We start from the raw sequence: 18,854 nt of genomic DNA, 5'->3' as shown, positions 1-18,854 counted from the left end.
GGAGAGGGAGGTTTGGTAGTCTTCAACTGAACCGGCCAACCGGCTCCATACATCCGGGGCAACCGGAAATCTAGGTAATAATACATATAAAAATTTGGGTGCAACTTTTCATATACTCTTTTTTATCTCTTACACACTTTGTTATAATACATTAATTTTTTTTTTAAATTCATTCAATCTAAATACTGATTTTTCTCTTTCTACCCACATTTTTTTAAAATTTCTTACTATCGAATTTAACATATCAAACAAAAACATCAATCAAGATTAAGCAAACTGGCAAGAGAAATGCTAAGGAGACTATTTCAAAATTAGACTCTTTTATGTTTTTTACACAATGTTTTAATATGTTTGTATAGGAATTGTGCCCACTACATGAGGTGATGGAAAGTCCATAGAGAGTTTCACTTTTGCAAGAGCCTCCTTAGCATTTCCTGACTAGCAAAATATGCAGGAAGAAAAAAAAATGTGCAGTTATCATTTTACTTCAACATATTTCGAGGGAGGCAAATTCTCTGCCCTCCCACTTCTCATGCTCTCCCGTTTTGTGTGGTCACGATTAAGCCACGTCAACATTTTATATTGTTTTTTTTATAGAGATAATAAGATAAAAAGGAATAGTAATATAAAATGTTGACATGACTTAACAGTGACCACACAAATATAAAGGCACGGGAAGTGGAAGGGGCAGAGAATCTGCCTCCTATTTCGAGACTAGTGGTTCTTTGTACACCTAAATTTTGTCTCAAGACATCAATCAAATTTATTTGAAATAAAAAACTCTTATACCTATATATAAAATTACCACAAATAACTTACTGATTTTTTGGAGACGTATATAGAGCCTTCCTTTGTAATATCCGGAAAGAGATCTAGAGATGATCTCTTTCATCAAAGCCTATGGATCAAGTGATTCGGGCCCTTAAAATTTGATTCGACAGTTAAAAACAAAGACCATTTTTAAAATTATAATAATTTTAACCGTTGGATCGAATTTCAAAATTCCGGATCACTTAATATGTGAGCTTTATGGAAGAGATCTCTTTCCTTAATATCCAATCATGACCATCAGTCTATCAATGAAGAATAAAAAGCCCAAAATATCCCTCTTAGGCAAAGTTACTCTGTGGCTGACTAGATTAGACTGGACTCGGGTAATATCCAATTTATTAACCCGGCCCATTCGTGGTAGATTACTGATTTCTCCCTCTATCCCTGACCAATCACATTCTCCACAATGATATTGTTTGGAGAATATTAAGCCTTATCTTCTTCTTCCCTCTTTTCCCCCAAAACAACACTCCTCAGTCCTCCGCCATGACCAGCTGCACCAAAACAACTACCAAGCAACCAAATGCAAGAAACCCACTTCCTCTCCACCGCCATCGCCGCCACCAAACAGCCCCTTTTCTCCTCCATTTCCAATCCCGTTCCCGTTCCCAAACCCCAATCCCCCTCCTCCTCTCACCATGACTCTTCCCATTCCTTTCCGCCGCCGAAGAAAACCCCCCACTTCCCGATCCTCTCAGCCACCAAAACCACCGTCTCCCTCCCCCTCCACTCCCTCAAACCCCCAACCACCCCCAACCCCCACTCCGACTTCCAAGAAAAAGTCCTCTACCTCGACTCCATCGGCCTCGACTTCTTCTCCCTAATCAACCACCACCCTCCCATCCTCTCCTCGCCTCTCTCCCACATCAAATCCACCGTCCACTTTCTCCTCACCTCCATCGGCTTCACCTCCCCGGAGTTCCGCCGCCTCATTGGCATGTGCCCCGAAATCCTCTCCTCCCGCGTCGCCGAAATCGTCCCAATCCTCACCTTCCTCCTTCGGGAAGCCCACGTCAACGGCTCTGATCTCCGCCGCGTCATCAACCGCCGCCCCAGACTCCTCGCCTGCAGCGTCAAAACCCGCCTCCGCCCCACCCTCTACTTCCTCCAGAGCATCGGCATTTCCCAAGTCAACAAACACACCTCCCTCCTCTCCTGCAGCGTGGAAGACAAGCTCCAGCCCCGAATCGACTACCTCGAAAAGATCGGCTTCTCCCGCCGCGACGCCCTGTCGATGTTCCGGCGGTTCCCGCAGCTGTTCTGCTACAGCATCGAGCAAAACTTCGAGCCGAAATTCAATTACTTCGTGGTGGAGATGGGGAGGGAGATGAAGGAGCTGAGGGAGTTTCCGCACTACTTCTCGTTCAGCTTGGAGAATCGGATTCGGCCGCGGCACCAGCGGTGCGTGGAGAAGGGGGTTTGTTTTCCGCTGCCGGTGTTGTTAAAGACGAGCGAGGCAAAGTTTCGCGATAGGTTGGAGTTTTGTTGTAATTCTTCTATTCCTTTGACAACTTCTCCTTTGTGGTGTACAAATTCGGTTTCCGATGATTTAGAAAATTGAAAATATATTATATATAAGGTCTATTTCCAATTTTACAAATTTACTCTAGTGATTAGGGTCGGGAGTCGGTGCAGAATGATTTTTTTGGATTGCTAATCATGATTTTCGTCAACTACTTTATTTATTAATTTGAGACGAAAGTTTGAAGATTTTCTCGGCTCAAAAGCAATGCTTAAGGTGTGTTTGGTCTCCTATTAATTTTTTTTATAATTATTTTTAGAAATATTTCCTAAGATCATGTCTTAGGAACAATTTTTATAAGATTAAAAATCTTGTTTGGTTTGAAATTGATTTTTTTTTTCAAATCTTGAACAATTGAAAAAAGACCTACCAACAACTCCAATTCCTTGGTGGAGCTGCCAAAGGAGAGTGAGTAAAGTGATGACATCAGAAGAGAGATTGTAGAAATTCGGTCAGGATTTTACCGGCGAACGGTAGGGGAACACCATGACTAACGATACGCAAACACCGTGACATACCGTCTTCATCTATCACGTCTCGAGCCGAGGAACTCAACCTCACCTTTGATCGAAGATAGAAGCACATTAGGGAGAGAGAGAATCCCACGTGAGAAATGAGAGATGAGAGATACGAATTGATAATACATAAATTAGAGTATTTAACAAAAAACTCTAAAACTTGACTTTCGTTGTTATCAAATAATACGGGCTGTTTTAAATTTTTTTTCAAGTTCAATTTTGTAAAATAGACTTGTTTGATAATTTGCTACACTCTGAAAGTTAAAAATTGTTTTTTAGTTAAAAAAAATCTAGACTCAAATCAAATACCAAACAAGCCCTTAACTTTCCGTGAAATGGTAAGTTCACAAAAGTATATGTACGTTGTTGTTAGCTGAAGTTAGTTGGGGAAGTTAGGGTTGGAGGAGATGTGAGAGACTGTGAGAAATGAGCCGTCAAGTGATCAGAAAATAAATTATTTAAAGCCAAATAAAGGCGCGGATCGGCGATTCTTCTTGTAGTTTTCGTTTGTTGCCTTTTCTATTAGCACGTTGCACTTTTGCCCCATCCTTTTGGGATAATTCGAAAATGGCCATCCTGTATACCATTTTTCCCCTTTTGGTGTTTTTTACATTTTATTTCTCATTCGTGTCCCTGTATGTGCCTCGACTTAATCAACTAACTTATTGTCTAATTGTATCTTTATTTTAAAATTGAAGGATGTGGCAAATTCGAGTTATAATTAGAATAACATATTTTGGATTACTTTGTTTATGTTGGTCTTGATAAATCTATAATATCTAAACGTAGTTTTTTGTATCTTATTATAGTGTAAATATCGCATTCACGTTAACTTTAGTCATATCTCTTTCGTTTGCTTTGCGGACTAGAAGATTGTGAATAAGTATGTGAAAAAATCCCATGTTTGGTACATCAACAATAAAATTAGAAAACCTACAACATACCTATAAAGAGGGTATTTCATGCGTTTGACCATCTTTTGAAATTTTTTGTCCACGACTTGGGAAGACATTTAAAGCATTTTTTTTTTTTTTGTAATTATCCAAGTTGTTTAATATACCACTTTTGAATGTGAAACGTTCTTATTGAAAAAAAATATACGCATTTGATTCTTATTGCCCCATAAACTAGATGTGGAAATGAAATAAAAATGGTATTCCCTCGTTTACATTTTTCAATTATTTCTAAACATTGAAAAGAAAGTGTTCCCTTCTCGCATAGGAATGAGCATGAGAAGTTTATTCTCGAAGAGCTCATTCCGCTAACCAAATGAGTTCAAGCTACAACTCGATTTGATAATTTTTTAAACCATATATCATGGATCTTCTTTAGTTATATTTCAAACTAAAACTATACAGATGAAGAGAAATTGACCCAGTGACAATTTTGTACAAGTCAACTTTTAATTGTTTTGATATTTTCTTAAATCGTTCTAATTCTACTTTATTATATATTCTCCTAGGGCCACAACACAAATAGGAAAATTGCAGGGGTGGAAAATAGGAAAAAAAGTTAACAAATTAATTTTTTTCGCCGTGTTCCCTCCACATCTATCCGAAACTAAAAATTCCCTCCCTTCCCTCGTTTTCTGCTTGCTCTTCCCCTAACCCCCATAAACACACTTTCCCTCTCTAACCCTCACTTTCTCTCTCTAAACCTCCTCTCTCTTTCTCTCTCTACTCTTCTCGGATCCCATTTCGCCTCCCCATAAACCCTAAAGCCCCGCCCTCCTCCGCCCTCACTCCGATTCTATCCGGATTCCCCAAACCTGAAGATCCACCTCTCTCCTTCTCCGGTCGTCTCTCGGCAATCGGAGAGCGCCGCTAGTTCGAGCCGGTCGATCCCTCTATGTCCGGCTTCGCTCGAGCTCCCAACCGCCAAGCACCGCCGGCGACGGCAGCTACCGGCGGCGGCGGCTCCCAGATTCTGCCGCCGTTGAGGCGTCACCTCGCGTTCGAGTCCACGAAGCCGCAGCCGTTCCCTTCCGACAATTATCATCGATTCGCCGGCGGTCCTCGCAGAGCTGGGGACCAAGAACCTGAAGCTATTCTTGTTCGATCTCCTGTGAGTTGTTGTCTTTTCCATGGATACCATTGTGTCAATCTCACTGCGTTGGTTTGTTTGGGTGAATTGCGTTGTAATTGTTCAAAGAATTGAGGGTAATTCTGGTGATTGTGATTGATTTTTGTGTTTAGGGTTTTGTATGAGATTGGGAACAATTTGTAATTAGAAGATTTGGATTAGCTCATAAATGCTAATTTTTAGGTCATAAGCTAATATTGTTCACTTACCTCTTAAGGTAGTGCTTCTTAAGATATATTGTAACTTGGTGGTACTTCTAAAAATATTTATAATTATGTTGTAAATTTGTAAGTTTGGCTAACCCAAAACTGCAATTGTTAGTCGCAACCGGAAAAAACGACAATTGTAAGTCTAGTGCATAATGCAACTTGTCAAGGTGAAGTATTGTGCTAAATGTTGGCGATGAGGGGCAGACTGAGAAATGATATGGTGTTGAGGTGCATCACACTTAAATGTGTTGCCTAATCTGGAGTGAAGGTACTGATTTGGAAGTAGACTTTCAAGTTGTAGTATTTGGCTCCTTTTTAGAATCAATTGTTGCTCATGGGGTGTGTTAGTTTCTTGATCAGGTGTATAAATCAATATTATATTAGGGTAATTGGGTATAATGACAACGATAGAAGTTCCATTCTCCATCCTCCATTTCATCTAGATTGATTTCCAGTGTTCATCTCACCAAGATCATAATGTCGCATAGCCACTACAGTTTTGCATTTTAACTAGTATGGTTGCTAAGTCGCCTTGTGCCTATTCTTTTAATGAGCATCCTTTGACTTCACTGGTGTTTTTCAGCAACTTACTCGGAAGGACAACAATGAAGTAGGATACAGTGATTGGACCAACAGTCCTGGAAATACTAATGTTATACAGAGTCCCCTTCAGACTCCTGTGTCTGCAAAAGGAGGAAGGGTAAACAACAGGTCAAAGGCTTCCAAGGGCGGTAGATCCGGACCTCAGACGCCTGTGTCAATTGTTGGTGAGTCTTCTTATCTCTTAAGTTTTTTGCTTGACCTCTACAGTTTTGACCTAACTTGAACGAATCACCAAGATGAGCTTTAGATGGAGCCGTCCACGAGAAAGAGCTTGCATAGCATTATTGATATTAACAAAGTCTTCTTTCTCCCTGGATTAAATACAACTTGAACTGTCGACTTATCTTGTTCCGTAGATATTAAGAATCTAATTGGATTGCTTCTGTCAACAATAACATGCAGGTTCCCCTTCTACTCCAGCCGGAAGCTGTCGTTATGACAGTTCTCTAGGTAATTGGAGAATGAGTTTTCTTCTCTTTGACATGTGTGGTTTTTAGAGTTCTCAAGGCTGTCGTATGATGTCACTTTGATATAACTGTGCTTAAATTGTCCAGGTCTGTTGACAAAAAAGTTCATTAATTTGATTAAGCGTGCAGAGGATGGAATTCTTGATCTAAATAAAGCAGCAGAAACTTTGGAGGTAGTCATTTTCTGTCAGGGTGTATATATATACACACTAACACAAATTCTCTGCATTTGGTGGTGTACTGATTGACGGTTTTACAAATGAAACAGGTTCAGAAGAGGCGGATATATGACATTACAAATGTTTTGGAAGGAATAGGTCTCATTGAAAAGAAGCTGAAGAACAGGATACGTTGGAAGTAATCTTTGATAGTTTATTATAAAAATTTCCTTTCATTTTCAAGTTCTAATAAGAATTGGTACACATGGAAACTTACACAAGGATGGGTTAAATGATTGATTAGGGGATTTGATGCTTCAATGCCAGGGGAATTGGATGGTGATCTCTCTATATTACAGGTATTTCAATGTTGCAAGTTCTTGTAATGCAAAGGTCAGGAACTTATTTATTTATATATTAATTATGTTGTTCTTTGAATTGTCACGAGCAGGGATTTGTCTGTAGTACATAAAAACTGCTGAACTCAGGTTCACATAATGTTTCTTAATTTATAGACCAACAATGTCAACTGTTTAGATTGCTACAAAAATCATGGTGTTAAAAGAAACTTTGACAATTTAGTAGCTTCTTTAAGCAAGTTGAAAGCCTAAGTTGTGGTGTGTCCTGCAGGCAGAAGTTGAAAACCTATCCTCACAAGAGCGCAGATTAGATGATCGAATAAGGTTTATGCGGTTAATTTTCTTTTTGGACTCCAATTTTCTGTCTTGAGACTTTTGAAAAGTGCTGACGCCTCCACCTTTGTGCAGAGAGATGCAAGAAAAGTTGAGGGATTTGAGCGAAGATGAAAACAACCGAAAGTATCGTCTTGTCCATTGATTTTCTCATATAATTTGTCTTTCTTTTTTATGTTTGTATTGTTAGTCACTTGCTTCTATGTATACAAATACATTCTTATCTTCTACTCTTACTCTAGGTGGCTTTTTGTGACTGAAGATGACATTAAGGGCCTACCTTGCTTTCACGTGAGTTCCACACATCAAATCTAACACTGATTTCTATGATGGTTTAGTGTTTTCCATTAGGTTAATTACGCCTTTTCTTTTTCAGAATGAAACCCTGATAGCAATTAAAGCTCCACATGGAACCACCTTGGAAGTCCCAGATCCTGATGAAGTAAGTCAAGCATAAATTTTTCTGAAGGTAAATGTTTTATATTCCTTTTCTCTTTGATACATAACTGAATTCTTCTTCAATATGCACCAGGCTGTTGACTATCCGCAGAGGAGATACAGGATAATACTTAGAAGCACAATGGGGCCCATTGATGTCTACCTTGTCAGGTACGGTTTCCTTTTTTTCTTTTGTGGACGAATATCGTTTTACATTTGAGGTCCTCTCCCTTTTTATTTTTTTGTGTATTGTTTTGTGTTAGTCAATTTGAGGAAAAGTTCGAGGATGTGCATGGCGCTGAACCACCTGTGAACTTCCCAATTGCTTCTGGTTCTGGGTCCAACGAACACCCAACAACAGAAGTGGTAACTGTGGAAAGCAGCGGGAAGGAAATTGAGCCTTGGCTGCAGCAGGCTCATCACGCGTGCTCTGACATGAACCCTTCTCAGGAGTTTGCTGGGGGAATGATGAAGATTGTTCCTTCTGATGTTGATGTAAGTATTGTTGTTCTGACTGATTTGTCTTCTTATGTAACTTGCAAAGGTAAAAGAGAAAAACATCATTCCAAGACTGAAAGTCAACTATTGACAATGACAAGAGAATTAGTGTAGCTTCCGTATAAGTCTCAGATTTGAAGATTGTTAACTGGACTACTTATCATATAGTTATACGAAGGTACAACATAAGACGTACGCTTTTATTTGTTTGTATAATGATATCAGAAAGCTGAGCAAAATATAGGAAGACTTGTTACGTGGATGCTTTTGTCGGACCTAGTGCAACCTTTGCCAGAAAAATAGAGCAAGCGGAGTTCCATATGCTCCCGTAAAAGATTTTTCAGAACCATGTATACGCTCAACAACGTATACATAGACAAAATATTTAGAGTCTTGCTAATACTAAATATTTTTTTGTTATTGTTACAGAATGATGCAGACTACTGGCTTTTGTCTGATGCTGAAGTTAGCATTACAGATATGTGGAGGACGGATTGTATCCTTTTTCAAAATTGTTCCCCCTTTTTCTTTTCACTCTCTTCCCGCTCTTTCGGTTTTCTTTTCAATTAAATTAATACTTCACTGTGTGAATGATCAGTTCCTTCACTATAACAACTTCAGCTGGTGTTGGATGGAATGGGACAGACATTCTTCATGCTGACTTTGGAGTGACTGATGTTAGTACTTCAAGGCCGCAAACTCCGCCATCTAGGGTTGTTGAAGTCCCATCTCATGCTGTTAACTTCGCTCAAAGGTGAATCTTCGTTTGTGTAACGGAGTATCCGTAGAAATGTCATGTATCTACCCCATCGGCTGCCTTCCATCACTGTCGAGTATTGCGAGATGCAACACCGGCAATGCATTTGGAAGAAGTTGATGGATGACAAGCTGGGAGTTATTGTTATACTGTACAGTTCAGTATGTCTTAGACCCCTGTTGTAGGAATAAAGAGTTGATCGTTAAACTGTAGAAGCGGCGGATGTTCAGCAAGGAACGAAACATTGAGGGATGGCACATCCAATAACGGTAGGCAGCGCTACATGCGGGAGAAAAGTAATGCTGAATCTAAATGGCATAATCTAGTTGTACGATGCATGCTCATTGTTTACTGCATGCATACACCGTGGGGGGTTCTGTTTGGAATCCTTGTCTGTAAATGCTGTGCTTTTAAACGTGTCGCAGGACAGGCATGCTGGATATTGTTACGGCAGCAGAGATTTTCTAGTCCTGAGTTTAATCTGATTCTATTTTCTTATGAATGTTATTGTCCGGATTTCGCGTCTCTTTATTCCAACACTAATCGGTTTATATCCATCGTGCACCAATGCTGCCTCTATTTTTTCTCTACCAGCACCTGCTTTTACAGGTCCCAACAATACGCGGTTATCTTGTCAAGTGTTTCGACCCTTGAAATACAACCCTAAGGTATAGCTGTAGAACTTGATATACAATTTTCAAAAACATTGATACATTTTAAGTATAGATTTGTGATAATTGTGATAGTTAGTGGTGATATTTGTGCGTGTGATGGTGCTAATGGTGATATGTGGACACCCGTTGACCATCCCTAATTCATATCTAATTCTTTTAGAGAAATGCAATGGGCGTCTTGTGCATGAAGAATTGTTCCATGAGAAATGCTAAAGAGACATTCTCAAAAGCGAGACTTTCTATGGACTCTGCCACCTTATGTTTTTTACACTGTATTTTATAATATTGACGCTTTATTAGGGTTCCCTCATTTGGGATCCCTGAAGAAGATGATCAAGCTGGCCTTTGCGAACAACTTGATGCACTAACTCACTTCAACCGTTTGAAAGAAATGCGGCCAAAAGAAGAAAATCTATGGACATACCCCATCGTCTCCACCCCATATGAACTACGAGGTCACTCCAAGAACGCCTTCGGACAAAAATTAACGTTAAAGGGCCTATATGACATGACTAATCAATATAAATACTTTAACACTCCAACAATTTAAACTCATATTCAAAAGCTTTTTCGCCATACTATCAGTTTCGATATCTATAAAAAATCTAATTTTAAGAGAGTTTCATTAGCATTTCTCTTGTTCCATTAGTTTCCAAGCATCACTTCCATCCTAGTATCGAGTTTAGTTGTTGACTAGTAGTGTGCGCAGCCTCCCTCTGTTTCAAGTTGCAACTAGGATTTGAGCGCATGCGGGTGGCCCCAACCAGAAATTGGCGGGACCGCAAACATCAATCTTTTAAAACAAATAGTAAGATAAGATAGTGTCCTGCGCGTAGAGACAAAAACGACGTTTGTTTTAGGCCAATTATTGCCAAAACGCACCCCGCCGGAAACCCAACCCCGCGTTTCACGTTCCATTCCCTCTCTCTCTCTCTCTCTCTCATTTTGTTGTTGCTTCTTCTGCTTTGCTTTCAGCTGCTCTACTATGGACGATTCCACCCTACTCAGCTCACAACCGGCGGGCCCACTACTCCCGTCAAGCAAGCTCGGCCGCAGAAACTCCATCTCCACATCCGTGGTGGTCCCCGCCAAGCTCAGCCTCCTCTCCGACACCACCACACCCACCTCAGCGACCAAGCATCTCCAGCGCCTCCACAGCTCCACCTTCCCAAACGGTGACGTTTCGCCCCCAGCACCGCCTCAACTGGACCTGGAGTTCCTCTCACTCAAGACCTCCGAATCCTACACTTCTCTCAAAGACCTGCTCCCCTCCTCCGCCGTTAACTCCCCCACCGCCGCCTCCGCCAACAACTCCGGCTACGAAATCTCCATCCGTAACCGCCTTGTGAAGCAGGCCGCCTGGGCCTACCTCCAGCCCATGTCCTCCACCTCCGACCCATCGGGCCCAAACTTCCTTCGCCGCCTCTGCCAAAAGCTCTCCCCCTGCCTCTCCTTCTTCACCAACCGCGTCGTCCCCTTCCTCTCCCGAGCTCTCGGCCACACACTCCTCTGTATCGGTCTCGCCACCTAACCCAGCCTGCCATTTTTGTTCGTCTGTATATATTTTGACTCAAAAGAAAACAAGATTGAATGAAAGAATTTGAATTCGGAGTTCGATGAATCAATCAATCGATTTCTGTTTCTGGGAATTGTACAATTTTTGTTCTTGTTTTTTGTGATTACAATCTAATCTCTCTCACTGGATTGGCTTAGAACGCCTGAGCCGGAGCTTCTCAGTCAACTCGTCAACCTGCCCACCATCCGTTTGATGTCGGGGATGAACCACCTTGGGGGACCTCGGAGTCTCAGACATAGCGCGGTTGATTGTGGTGGCTCTGCCATTTGGTGTTGCTGTTGGGTATTCTGGCTGCCACTTGTTCTTCCCGCTCGGTTTACGTAGCGGCGGTGCTGGCGCTGCTGTATCCAGCTGATCATCATCGACTGTCTGGGACTGCGAGGTTGGTTTAAAAAAACAAACAAAAACAATGAATTTTCAGTAACTTGTTTCCCAGGAGAATTCAAATCTTTGTTTTCGTGTACGAGAAATTGTTTCTTGCTGAGAATTTTATGGGATCACGCATAACATGAACCAGGTAAATAAACGACTGAACGTGCGGTCAAGGATTCTGGGGCATACATACTAATTGTATTGCATTGTGAATGCGGCGTACCTCGTTGGTGGGTTTGGTGGCGAACTTTGTGGAGTTAGCAGCCATGTACCGAAGGGCTTGGAGGAAAGCAGCGTGGCCATATTGGGCGAAGTTCTGCCAGTAGAGTACCGTCAAATCCCAGGCTCTTGCTCTCATCTCCAGTAACTTCCTGTCTATGTCTGTCTCATGCTTTGCTACATATGGCCTCAGGAAGGTCTTGTACACAAAGAAAGTTCCCTGCAATCGCATTTCAAACGCCATTCCAATGAGTCAAATTGGAAATCCGTGCAACTGTCTTTATGTTGTCAGACTGTGAATGTGAACCTCTAATCAGGTTAACTGTTATCTTAATGTTCGTGTGTCGAACTTATAGTCTGCTAGCATAAGTCTAGCACAATGTTTGCACATTTCAAATTGTCATGTTATGTTGTCAGACTATGAATATAAGTATTGCCTAAATATTGATGGAATGTATGGTCGATCGTCTTCAAATTCACAGTTTGCTAACATAAGTCTAGCAGGGCGTTATGTGTTTCTTACCTTGGTCTTTGGATACCATAGGTATATAAAAAGTGCCACCTTCCCTTCACCATACATAGGCAACCTTCAAATTTTCACAATTCAAATGTCAAATTAAATTTAAAATGTGGTATGTAAAATGAGTTTATAGTAAGAGAGTGACTTGTACCATGAGATGAATACATCTCCAATCCTCTCAAGAACTGTGAGCATTGCCACGATTATCCTGTGAAAACGACATGTCGTTATTGCATGTTCAACTTGACATTACCAATTTAGAGCTCAATCAAACATGCCCATAACATGTAACTATACATCCACATAAGTCACAAAATGCTATAATGATATGTTTACAATGATAGGGACTCAGAAAAAGAAGGAACTCGGATAAATAAAAACATTAATTTCATCAAAAGTAAACTTCAAATACGTATAATTATTTAGATAAGGTAAAGTTTATTTTTATGTTAAAATCGAATCTGCAACTTTTTATCTTTTTACTTTTTCTTCTATATTTTTTTAGGCATTTTAGTCAAAATTGTTTTTTAAATTGGCATAACTCCTTACTTTGGTCTCTGAGATTTGGAATTGAGTGAAGTGGTCCCTGAGTTTGTCTACCATAAATTATTTTGGTTATTTGGTGAAAAATCTCTGTTAAATAAAGATAAAATGACAAAAAAACCTTCAATAAGGATAAAATGACAAAAATACCCTCAATTTAGTAAACAATGGGCCAAAATGATTTGACAAAAATTGGGGGTATTTTTGTCATTGTATCTTTATTTAATGGAAATTTTTTACTGAATGACCAAAATGATTAATTGTAGTGGACAAACTCGGAAACCAAAATAAGGAGTTATGTCAATCTCATGGATCATTTTTAGATTTAAAAAAAAAAAAAAACCAACAAATTATTGGTCGAATTGCTACCAAGGATCTGAACTTAACCAATATGAGATGACAACCAAAACATGAAAATACTCTTCCAAAAGGTAACCAAAATGAGTTTCAAACATCAACCATACCAACCCTATAAGGGGAAGAAGAACATAAATCGAAGATGGCAAAACAATAGTGTCCCAAACCTATCACGTGTTGCCTTGTGCTTTAATTTTTTCTCACGTCACATGGTTGGTTTGAAATATCGTCATATTGACATCTTCGATTCATGTAAGTCTCTTGCCATACTGGCATATGACTAAAACGACTGGGTTTTTAATTACGTACCAGTATTGGCACCAAAACCGGAGTTCTTCAATCTCAACTCTGTTCTTCTCCACTGTTTTGTAGCACTCAAATGCTGGGTATGCATACCCAAGAAACAATCTGCACAACCCCAACAAAACATGTCAAAAAACAACCCAAAAACAAAACCAAAGGTAAAGTCGAAGATCAAGATTCAAAACTGGATTAACATTAATTAAACAACATTAACATACATAAGAATTCTGGTTAGCAAGCTTCCCAACATCTTTCAATCCCTTCACATCAAACACCAACACACAGAAATTATATCCCTGCAACACGAAACCCAACTTTTAAATCAACCCCACAGTTGCATTACTTCGAACCCCGAAACGCGTAGAACGTCGAGATTTCAGAAAGACGGGCCAGCGTTGATCGACTCACCTTCTCGTTGAGAACAAGTTAAAAAGGAAGAAATAGAACCACAAATGCCCACCAAGTGAGGAGTTCCAATTAAACAGCAAGAAGGAAGGGATTAATATTATTCTTTGAGAAAAAATGGGGTTTTATTTACTCTGATTCTGTGAAGGAAAATGTATTTCGAGGAGAGAGAAACAAGAGGGGGGGGAGAGAGAGAGAGAGAGAGAGAGAGAGAGATTCGCAGGAGTTTGGGACGGGAAGGATTGCCAAATTTCTAGAAATGCTATATTTGTATATGTATCGATTCCTATATATACACAATGGAGTTTTGGGGAGTTAAGCTGTTAATCCACAACAGGATCAGATTTAGATTAATTAATTAATTAAATTAATATATGAGAGATGAACAGAGATTTGGATTTAAAAAAAAAAAGAAAAAAAAAAGGAGGATTTCTTGCGATGGACGCCTCCTTACGATTTTACACGCAATTCTGTGGGGAGGGAGGGAGGGATTTCTCGGGATTCCTCAATTACCGTTTGGCAGTTGGTTCTTCTTAGGGGTATTTTTGTCGTTTGACATATGTACCCAGTCGCCAGAGGGTGCGAAATTGTTTTTTACTTTTGCCTTTTTTTTATTGGAAGTTTTAATGAAAAATCGCAGTACTGTCCACTTTAACGAAAAATTATATTTTTACACTAAAAAGTCAAACATGGTACTATTTACTTTACTCTTTATTTTGTCCTTATCGTTAAAACTTAAAGTTTTCAAACCCATTTCATTAATTTTCCTTTTTTTATTTCCATCGAAAATAAAATTTGATTTTTCTGTTAGATATTTTGTTTTAACAATTAATTAAGAAAATAAAATTCCACGTAACTAAAATGAAAATAAAGAGAAAAAGAGGGAGGGAGGAGGTTCGTATGGAAAGAAGTAAAAGGTTGCATCACATTGCAAAAAGTCACATATTTGAGATAATTTCTAATATAAACAATATTTATTTAGACAATTTTGTAATAAATTGAAATTATAAAGGAAAATGAGATAATCTATGTATATTATTGAGGAATAAGAGTTTGGTGAAACTGTTTGGACCCAAATTTACATCATCGGTCCGTGTAATCAAGCCATTGAGTGAGCATAGCTCTCAACCGTCGGATGAAAAGTGAAGATAATTTTGTTATTATTGAAAGATAATATTTTGATTTTTATCATAATAATTTTTGTTTAACAAATTATCTTGATATTTTCTTATACGAGATAATAAGATGCAAAGTAAGTTTCCAAGCAAGCAATACAATTCAAATGGACTTGGGGACTCCTATTATCAGAAGCAGGATGGTGATGGTGCATTAAGATGAGGTTTCAATAGTCAAGATGCATGGTTTTGGGATAATATTGAAGTCAAGATAATGATGCAAATTGGAATGTCATTGGTACATGGAATTTGGATGACAGAGATCCATGACATTTAAATATTATAACCAATCTTCCGAGGAATCTTGACTTTGAGGGATATTATCAAAAATGTTCTTTATCACAATATATAGACGCTGAGAGTTAGAATGGAACTGGAATACTTTATTTCAGTGGTTGAGCATTACAAAATCTATAAATAGAGGCAGTGGCAACGACAAAAATGACCTCCAATTCAACACACAATTGCCCTGCGCAAACCTCTCAAACAACTTGAGATTTTTTTTATTTTCTTTTTCCGCCGACACACCTTCAGTTTGGATAAACAACACTGTGAAGGCAACCGGCAAACACATTCAGTTTGGATAAATAGCACTGTTGCGGTAGAATCAATCGTTCCCGAAGCACATTCAGTTTGAATAAACAGCAATGCGTCAAGGCTGACTGGTTATCTATCCAAATCTCGGTCGAGAAGGATTTTCGAATCCTTATTGGCAGAGGTCATCTCATTAGCCTTCTCGGCGAAGTGAGGTGTTACCAGGTTACTACATTCGGCACCCTGAGAGCCGAATTTGATATTGAATTTCACAGAACTAGTAGCCTTGTCTTTAGGCTCGAAAATCCAAAGGCCGAGATTTGTTCCTTCCTTGGCTGCGATCGCAAGATCAAGAAGTCAGCAGCGCACTCAATGCAACATCAACACATTTTACTCCTCGGCCGAGCTCGGCCGACAAGTTGGCACGCCCCGTATTGAACCAAATGACGTAGTTAGCTTATTAGTTACTCGGCCTGCGCGCCACGTAGGCTTTGTAATTTTTAGGATCAACATTTTGGCACGCCCGGTAGGACCCAGTGCTAAAACTACAAAATTCATATGATATATCAAGATGTCAATCCAGCTCCATTTAGCCGATTGCACGAGCTTCTTGTGCAATTGAAAATAATCAGTGAGGAGAATACACAACGCCTTGAAGAGAATAGAAAACGCCTAGCGGAGGATAAAAAATCGTGGGAAGTGGTAAAACTTCTTCGTGGCATGAGAGCCAGGCAAAAATCATTCACCTATATGTTGAGAATAAAGGCTCCTATTACCCTACAAGAGCAATGGGTAAAAGAAGACAGGGCTCGATTTAATGCCTAGCTAGATGAAGAACGTTTTCCTTACGTTTCTGACTATCGATCAATTCCCCTTGAAAAATGGTTAAATCTAAAGGCTGAGGGGGGGGGCAATTTTCCACTTTGGCCACAATCAAAATTTGGCCTAAGAAGATTGTCGAGACGGCCGAAGACGAACCTAGGCCACCTGTTTTCTCGGTTGAGACTGAAATTGTGGTAGGCCTAGAAGAAAAAGTTCCAGTTTCTGAGCCACAAATCAACTTGGAAAATTATTCGTCAGAGGAGTGCTCCAATGACGAACAGGGCCAAGACATGGTCTTAGATGTCGAAACCATGACAGTCGATATGGTTATTGGCAATAAAGCCGATATGGAGAAACCTCGTTTGGCTAAGTTGTTCGAGTTAAGAGCCGAAGTTGGCGAAATTATTATGCCTAGGGGGCATAATAATTGTTCCATACGTTCGGCGGCCGATGATAAAAAATATTTCGTCAAGTCAAAAGTATTTGGCAATGATTTTTTATTCGGCCCTAGAAAAAGGCAAATTGAAAATTTTGTTGTTCCAAGATCTCGACTTGGAATAAAGCATTGTTGGCTTCCTCATTTTCATAGATTGGCCACTTTTATTCCCGTACGTTAGATTTCCATTTTCTTTTTATATATTCTTATCCATCTGGCTTTTTGAGCCGATGCTGCATAAGAAAATAAGGGGGAAGCCAGTTTTGTACCTCGTAAAAAAAAAAAAGAGGGAAGAAACTTTTGGCCGAAGGAGTATAAAAAATGTCATTCGACTGTTGGCCGAAAGAATGGAAGTTGTTGGCCGAAGGTGTCAAAAAAAAAAAAAAAAAAAACGCAAAAGAGGCCGAGGATATTAACCTATTTAGCCGGCTCAGAAGGAATCATTTTGACCGAAGTGACCGAAAGAATGCTTTTGGCCACAGGAACAAAAATCACATGCGTTGCTGACATTGGATATATAGTATCATCACATCAATCAGGCTACCTATTTAGTCATGATTGCTGACAATGGGTTGTGTGTGATGGTCGAGGAACGAGCTGTCAAGGAAGATTTTTCCCTCGGCCCTTCATCCCTAACTCTTCTCGGCCCTCGACAGCGTTCGGTTTTCCTCGGTCCAAATTTTTTCGAGATGGTCGAAGAAGTTATTTATTAAAGTGGCCGGGCCTTGTATAGAATTGTGGCAGCTGAGGAAGACCATAGCGTTAGCAGTGCAGAGATGTTGTTGTCGAGTAAAAAGTTTCATTATCGGCGATACGAGAGTTTTTCGACTGTGCTAATTTCCTTAACCATTCGCCCTACAAGCCGAAGTTCAAGGAAATTGGGGGGCAATGTTTGGACCCAAATTTACACCATCAGCCCGTGCAATCAAGCCATTGAGTGAGCATAGCTCTCAACCGTCGGATGAAAAGTGACGATAATTTTGTTATCATTGAAAGATAATATTATGATTTTTATCATAATAATTATCGTTTAACAAATTATCTTGATATTTTCTTATACGAGATAATAAGATGCAAAGTAAGTTTCCGAGCAAGCAGTACAATTCAAATGGACTTGGGATAAGGTTTGAATAGTCAAGATGCATGGTTTTGGGATAACGTTGAAGTCAAGATAATGACGCAAATTGGAATGTCATTGGTACATGGAATTTGGATGACAGAGATCCACGACATTTAAATATTATAACCAATCTTCCGAGGGATCTTGACTTTGAGGGATATTATCAAAAAGGTTCTTTATCACAATATATGGACGCTGAGAGTTAGAATAGAACTGGAATACTTTATTTTAGTGGCTGAGTGTTACAAAATCTATAAATAGAGGCAGTAGCAACGACAAAAAGGACCTCCAATTCAACACACAATTGCCCTGCGCAAACCTCTCAAACAACTTGAGATTTTTTTTTATTTTCTTTTTCCGCCGACACACCTTCAGTTTGGAAAAACAGCACTGTGAAGGCAACTGGCGAACACCTTTAGTTTGGATAAACAGCACTGTTGTCGTAGAATCAGTCGTTCCCGAAGCACATTCAGTTTGGATAAACAGCACTGCGTCGAGGCCGACTGGTTATCTATCCAAGTCTTGGTTGAGAAGGATTTTCGAATCTTTATTGGCAGAGGTCATCTCATTAACCTTCTCGGCGAAGTGAGGTGTTACCAGGTTACTACATTCGGCACCCTGAGAGCCGAATTTGATATTGAACTTCGCAGAACTAGCAGCCTTGTCTTCAGGCTCGAGAATCCAAAGGCCGAGATTTTTTCCTTCCTCGGCAACAATCGTAAGATCAAGAAGTTAGCAGCGCACTCAACGCAACATCAACAAATTTTACTCATTGACCGAGCTCGGCCGACGAGTTGGCACGCCTCACATTCAACCGAAGGACGTAGTTAGTTTATTAGTTACTCGGCCTGCGCGCCATGTAGGCTTTGTAATTTTTAGGATCAACAGAAACATTCAAAATATGTTAAGAAAGTTTTTTCTTTTTTCTTTTTTTTAGTACATTGATATTTTTACATTAAGAAGAGGGGGAGTTCAGCAAAGTCACACAATAGGCAATCTAATTTGTTATCAAATTTGCCATTC

The 18,854-nt window shown here is 39.7% G+C and overlaps 3 protein-coding genes across 3 annotated transcripts; 2 read left to right on the top strand and 1 right to left on the bottom strand.

Annotated features, from left to right (window-relative positions):
• Window positions 1–1,106: 1,106 nt before the first annotated feature.
• Window positions 1,107–2,409, top strand: LOC137713683 (protein SEEDLING LETHAL 1, chloroplastic-like). The gene has a single exon (XM_068453016.1). The coding sequence runs from the start codon at window positions 1,355–1,357 to the stop codon at window positions 2,390–2,392; it is 1,038 nt and encodes a 345-aa protein (XP_068309117.1). The 5' UTR covers window positions 1,107–1,354; the 3' UTR covers window positions 2,393–2,409.
• Window positions 2,410–4,436: 2,027 nt separating this feature from the next.
• LOC137713216 (transcription factor E2FA-like) lies at window positions 4,437–9,242 on the top strand. Its single transcript, XM_068452494.1, has 14 exons — window positions 4,437–4,935; window positions 5,746–5,929; window positions 6,168–6,215; window positions 6,320–6,405; window positions 6,501–6,589; window positions 6,695–6,749; window positions 7,021–7,073; window positions 7,158–7,208; window positions 7,325–7,373; window positions 7,459–7,524; window positions 7,615–7,691; window positions 7,784–8,015; window positions 8,448–8,514; window positions 8,640–9,242. The coding sequence occupies exons 1-14, from the start codon at window positions 4,720–4,722 to the stop codon at window positions 8,774–8,776; spliced, it is 1,410 nt and encodes a 469-aa protein (XP_068308595.1). The 5' UTR covers window positions 4,437–4,719; the 3' UTR covers window positions 8,777–9,242.
• Window positions 9,243–11,040: 1,798 nt separating this feature from the next.
• LOC137713008 (putative HVA22-like protein g) lies at window positions 11,041–14,118 on the bottom strand. Its single transcript, XM_068452236.1, has 7 exons — window positions 13,748–14,118; window positions 13,558–13,635; window positions 13,346–13,444; window positions 12,288–12,344; window positions 12,140–12,203; window positions 11,621–11,836; window positions 11,041–11,400 (listed from the first exon to the last, which is right to left on the bottom strand). The coding sequence occupies exons 2-7, from the start codon at window positions 13,587–13,589 to the stop codon at window positions 11,146–11,148; spliced, it is 723 nt and encodes a 240-aa protein (XP_068308337.1). The 5' UTR covers window positions 13,590–13,635; window positions 13,748–14,118; the 3' UTR covers window positions 11,041–11,145.
• Window positions 14,119–18,854: the final 4,736 nt, after the last annotated feature.

The sequence above is a fragment of the Pyrus communis genome, chromosome 13, assembly GCF_963583255.1.
Source record: "Pyrus communis chromosome 13, drPyrComm1.1, whole genome shotgun sequence".
Classification (NCBI taxonomy): domain Eukaryota; kingdom Viridiplantae; phylum Streptophyta; class Magnoliopsida; order Rosales; family Rosaceae; genus Pyrus; species Pyrus communis.
Note: the sequence above shows the minus strand (reverse complement) of the source record. Positions and strands in the feature narration are given on the sequence as shown.

What these genes read in the sequence shown, in the direction of transcription:
- LOC137713683 (XM_068453016.1), top strand. Translation starts at nt 1,355, where the DNA reads ATGCAAGAAACCCACTTCCTCTCCACCGCCATCGCCGCCACCAAACAG.
- LOC137713216 (XM_068452494.1), top strand. Translation starts at nt 4,720, where the DNA reads ATGTCCGGCTTCGCTCGAGCTCCCAACCGCCAAGCACCGCCGGCGACG. An exon ending in GTGATCTCTCTATATTACAG is followed by an intron (nt 6,750 to 7,020) that starts GTATTTCAATGT and finishes TGTGTCCTGCAG; the next exon opens with GCAGAAGTTGAAAACCTATC. An exon ending in ATTGATGTCTACCTTGTCAG is followed by an intron (nt 7,692 to 7,783) that starts GTACGGTTTCCT and finishes GTTTTGTGTTAG; the next exon opens with TCAATTTGAGGAAAAGTTCG.
- LOC137713008 (XM_068452236.1), bottom strand. Translation starts at nt 13,589, where the DNA reads ATGTTGGGAAGCTTGCTAACCAGAATTCTTAT. An exon ending in CGGTTTTGGTGCCAATACTG is followed by an intron (nt 12,345 to 13,345) that starts GTACGTAATTAA and finishes TCGTTTTCACAG; the next exon opens with GATAATCGTGGCAATGCTCA. An exon ending in CCACCAAACCCACCAACGAG is followed by an intron (nt 11,401 to 11,620) that starts GTACGCCGCATT and finishes CCAACCTCGCAG; the next exon opens with TCCCAGACAGTCGATGATGA.